Source organism: Ceratosolen solmsi, unplaced genomic scaffold (assembly GCF_000503995.2).
Source record: "Ceratosolen solmsi marchali unplaced genomic scaffold, CerSol_1.0 scaffold7, whole genome shotgun sequence".
In the NCBI taxonomy this organism is placed as follows: domain Eukaryota; kingdom Metazoa; phylum Arthropoda; class Insecta; order Hymenoptera; family Agaonidae; genus Ceratosolen; species Ceratosolen solmsi.
The window spans coordinates 2,255,335-2,260,901 of record NW_011948413.1 but is presented as its reverse complement, the minus strand read 5'-3'; the positions used below and the strand labels follow the sequence as shown (position 1 = coordinate 2,260,901).

Sequence of the window (5,567 nt, the reverse complement as noted above, 5' to 3'; positions counted from 1 at the left end):
CGAAATATAATCTTTGAGTCTTATTTACAATCTGGAAGTTTTGTTTTAACCATAGAGTAAAAGTTTTCTAGATATATATCTGAATGTAAATCTATTGAATTATTTTAAAACTCTGAAGTTTTTTATATAAAATACCGGGAAAATTAAATACAATAATAATGAAGTAACGTAATCGAAAGTAAAGAATACAATCGTCACTATTAAATAATACGTTTAAATAATTTTTTACATCAAATAAGGAATAAAAAATGTCAATAACTCATTTCACTTTTATATTGTACATATATTTAAGAATATACACATTTGTTGGAAATAGAAAATACGTTTATAGTAGATGTTTACATTAAATATATCTTATAAAAATCACAAAAAATCTCATGTTTATATTTACGTATCAATAAAAACATTTATTATAATATAATATAAGAAATTAAAAGTTTGAATTTAATTCGTTGATTAAAAAAGCTTTGTTATAGTTTATAAGATGATTCTAATATCACAATAATTTTATTCATTAGTTGGAAGGAAAAAATAACTATAATTGTGAAGGTTTAAAATTATAAACTGGATATCTGGGTGCAAAATTATGTCCAGTTCCTATAACATAATCTGATTCCTCGCGATCTCGAAGACTTCGAGCGCGATAAATAGATTCTTCGTAAGATGGTGGAGCTAAAATGAAACATACAATTTTTTTTATAAACTATGAAAGACATTTTAATAATAAAAATAATCATACTAAAATACATTTAGTGAATATTATATAAATATCTCATTAGAAAGGATTATTAAAAAATTGATTTAATTTGCTCTTAATATTGGTACTTGTTTTTATTTTACAATGAATATTTTTTATCGATAAGATCAATCAATTTTAACATTCAAATTCAAAATGTCTGTATTAATAATTCATTGTCTTAGATTAATCTGTCAAAGAAATTAATATTAATAAAATAAATAAGAAGATTAATATGTCAAATTTAGTTAAATTAAACTTTAAAATATTTATGACTATCATAAAACATTGTTTGTAAAATTAATCGATATTATGTCTAGTAATATTACTAATTTATGTAAGATTAAATAATATTTTAGAAACATATAACCAAATAGATTATTTATAATTGAACATTTATAATTGATTTTATAATTAAAATTTAAAAAGAAATGTTTAATTTTTTTTATTAAATTTAATAAATATTATAAAGTATTATAATAAAATATAAAAAATTAATAATCATATAGAATAACATTTTATAATTTTAGATAATTTCAATTAATAAATAACAACTTTTTCCAATTAAATAAATGAATATTTGTTACCAAGATTAGGATAAAGATTTGATGTTGGTGAAGAGTAATTATGCGATTCTTCAGGAGCTGTAGGCAATGGATATATATCTTTAGCTTTTTCTGAAGGCTGCGGTATTTGATAGGTAGACAAAGGTATAGTTCCAATATAAATGGGGGTACTATCCCTTAAATTTCGGTAATAGCTATAAATATTATAAAATTATTCATTAATTTGTTTTTAAAATTATTGATACAAAAATTTGTCTTTAATAAAATAATATTTACTAACAGTCCTGTAACAACAGCTTCTATTTTTAATTTATATTCAAGATCTATAATTCCACAATTGTTTAAATTTGAAGGAGGTATAGATGGCACTTTGACAGTTTGCTCATAGCTTGTAGTTTCATTACCACCAACTGGACCCTTACTAACTTCTGCTACTGTGTTTTCGACGACTTTTTTTTCCGAATGTGGTGTTGTAGCAGTATAAGTAACAATCTGTAATTATAATAAGATTATTTGTATATCATTACCAGTTCAATAATTAAGAAATCTAAAAAATGAAATATTTTTTAAACAACCTACAATTATGTACCTTTTCGAGAACGAGTTTTAATGTTTCTACTGTAACTCCAGATTGATTTTCAACATTTACTTTAATTGGTATCATTTGCCCAGGAACATATCCTCTTACAGGTAGTGAAATATTGACAGACAATGGTGGTGTTCCACAACATAAACAACAAAATGTTTTGTTCTTTTCTAGTAATACAGGTTCCTATAATAAAGAAATAATGATATGAATAAAATAGAAACTAAGAATATGTAGTATGAAATTATTAGTTTTAAAAATTAATTTGTAAAAAATAAAAATATTAAAAATAGTTTACAGATGCATTTGGTTGTTGATTTAAATCTAAGTGAGAGATAACTGTAAAAGCCACTTTAGTTTCATGATCAAATTTCCATGGGCGATCTAAAATTGCTTTCATTGTGTATCGAATGCGTCCAAAATCTGACTCAAAACTACTTGGTAAATTTGGTGGAAGAACATAGTTAAATGGAAAACTATGTGTTCCTGAAGGTAATTCTATTTGTTCTCCTAAAAATATATTATACAAGATATATAAAGACTATTATTATAAAATGCAATAATTTCATTTATTCTGATCATTATACCAGATGAAGAGCCAAGAATATAAAATTGTGCCTTGAAATATTCCTCGTGGGCAGTAACAACATCTGTTTCAGTCCTGTACCGACCATCATTATTTAGTTCTTGCCTATCAGTTGACCAATAAGTATCAGCTTCTCCTTTGACCCGTAATTGAATAGCTAAAAATAATAAGGTTAAGAAATTATATGAAATTTAATTTCTTGTAAAAATTAAAATGAAAAATTGAATAAAAATTGAATAAAAGTAAATTTTTACTTTGTTACTAATAACTAAATTACCCAAAAAATAGATTTTGCGTTTTTTTTAAAGACATGCTGAAAATATAATTCATTATTAAAATGTATAAAAAATCTACAGTTAATAACTAAACAAATATTATATTTATAACTAGTTAAAACGACTAATAATCGAAAATATTATGAATCATTTTAAATCATTTATGATGTATCAAGAATATCAAGTACACGCATAAACACTAAAAATAGAGCTACGCAATTACTTAACTATATATATAGTTCCAAGAATCAGTTGAATAATAAAAAAAAGTAAATAACGACTCTTACCTTTTATTTTCTTAGTCGAATCGATAGTAAGAATTACGTTGCCAGTGACCGTTTGATCAGGACAATAAGTAGCGTAAGGATTGTCAAAATGTATTTTAAACTCCGTCAAGCCCATCTTAAGACCGGCAAATTTTAGTCTGCGCTTCGTTGTATCGAACGGAAGAATGTGTATGCATGCGAAAACAGAAGACAGTGACAACCGTAAGACGGAGAGAGAGAGAGAGAGAGAGAAAGGGAGTTATCTTTCGAATAGCAAATAATATACGCTCTCTTACGCGTTTTTCCTTAATATAACTATATGACATTACTAACTAAAAATACACTGTATTAAATCTTTCTTTAAAAAGATACAGGAAAAAATAAATAAGAGTGGATCACCACTTTCGTAGTTTTATAGCTTGTATTTGCATTTGAACTGTAATGTAAATCAATGATATAATATAAATTCGCAACAGCAACAGTTCTTTCTGTCTCAAACACTACACATATATACATATATACATACATATATATATATATATATATATATATATACAATAGAGATAGAAAGATAGAGAGAGAGAGAGAGAAGAGAGCAAAATCAAAATCTGAAATTGAACGTAAATTTTGTTCCGGTAATCAGTCACTGGTTTCCTACTTTCTCTATGGATTTGTTTACGTACGGAAATGAACTCGATGGTGAGTAATCTCGAATGCAATTCACACACTCTGCAAACTAGAATCACACCCGAGCAAGATAATTTTTTTTCATTCCTAAATAGTGACAAAAATTATGTGCCGTTAACATATTTATTTAGGTTTACTTTTAGTCTAATTATCAAAGATCAATTTATTATTATATATACCTTTAAATAATTTGAAAATATTTTAAATGGGACCATTTATTTAATTTTTATGCAATTCTTAGATTTTCTATAGTTAAATTCTTCTTATATAATATGATGCAAGAAATATATCATTATTTTTATATTTATATATTTATATATATATAATTAAATTTAAACTTATAAAGATTATTTTTATGCAAGTGTAAGTAATACTATATGTAAAATATCAAAATCGAAATTATTACTAAATGAAAATAACAAATTAAAATAAAATAAACATTGTCACATTAAAGTTACTATAGGAACAAATATATTGTTGAAATAAATGCTGTAATCTACACGATTATATTTTATACCGAAAGTAACTCTGTAAATAACACTAAATATGTACTAATATAGTGTTGCTTCCCTACGAAGAGATCAAGAAGTCGCACGTGCGTGAGCGCCCTTTTGGAGTGGCTTTGTAAATAGCACTGCTTGCGAATAAAAAGGATTTACTTGACGGATATATCGTTATTCTGCTCCTTACTTCTTCCTATAAAAATTACCATACATTTTTATAATTTTACTTTTACTGACAAATTTGTATCGTTAGCTGAAAAGTTTTCTTTTTATCTTATGTAATTTCTTTTTATCTTAGGCATAATTAATTATGTAATAAATTTATTTTTAGAATTATCAATTCAACAGTTTATTATCTATAGTTTAATAATAAATTCAATTTCATGTGAAGGACTATAATATTTTAAGTGGTAATTAATTTGAAAATCGTTAATTTAACTATTTCTATAATTTTACGTGTTTAAATATTAAAATTTTGGAAATACTTATTGTAAATCGGTAAAACAGCTTAAATAAATTGAAATCTATATCGAACAAACTCTGCATTTTATGTTATTCTCAAGATATTATTTTATATTATTTCAGTTTTTGTGTGATCAGCTATTAGATTAGAAGTAAGCATTTGAGAACAATGACTAATTCCATGTTTCGCAATGTATATTGCAATAAGTAAAAAAAAATTTATCAAAACTCGGATAGACGTATATTTTTATTAAACAATTTATTTAAAAATAAATATCCTTTTTACTTAGAAATGAACTAACTAATGTGAAAAAATTATTTCTAGGATTTAAACAGCTATTTAAAAAATACATAATATTAATTATAATGTAAATTCTAATAAGTAATAGCCGTATCTTATTTATAAAATAAATTAATTTCATTACCTTGTAAATGTAATCTTTCTCAAAGTACAATTTATATTATAAATCTAAATACTTATTTTAGTTTTATATCTATTCTATAAAATATATTTGTTTATACATATATTCATTCATACAAGCGTTCTATATATCAAAAGATTTGATAATTTAAGATTATTATAATAAAATTAATATATTATGATTATAATACAAAAATATATGTAATAAGATATAACATGATAAAAAATTTCGTTTTTTAAATAAACATATCTTGTTTTAATTAAAAATTTATCCTGTTAATCTATCATTTCATCCTACAATTTGATCCCAGTATATATAAAATGTAAAAAATATTTAAATAATATGTTTTAGAAACCTATAAATATTAGTAGATTTATAATATAAGCTGACGTATTGTGAAATTATAATTAATTTTAAAATCAAAGTACTATAAATTTATATGAAATCTTGAAACAATGAATTTTAAAATATATTTTAA

The 5,567-nt window shown here is 23.5% G+C and overlaps 1 protein-coding gene across 1 annotated transcript; it reads right to left on the bottom strand.

Annotated features, from left to right (window-relative positions):
* Positions 1–425: 425 nt before the first annotated feature.
* On the bottom strand, positions 426–3,237 carry LOC105367261 (arrestin domain-containing protein 3). Its single transcript, XM_011505910.1, has 7 exons — positions 3,037–3,237; positions 2,476–2,631; positions 2,187–2,398; positions 1,892–2,074; positions 1,583–1,794; positions 1,324–1,496; positions 426–672 (listed from the first exon to the last, which is right to left on the bottom strand). The coding sequence occupies exons 1-7, from the start codon at positions 3,149–3,151 to the stop codon at positions 536–538; spliced, it is 1,188 nt and encodes a 395-aa protein (XP_011504212.1). The 5' UTR covers positions 3,152–3,237; the 3' UTR covers positions 426–535.
* Positions 3,238–5,567: the final 2,330 nt, after the last annotated feature.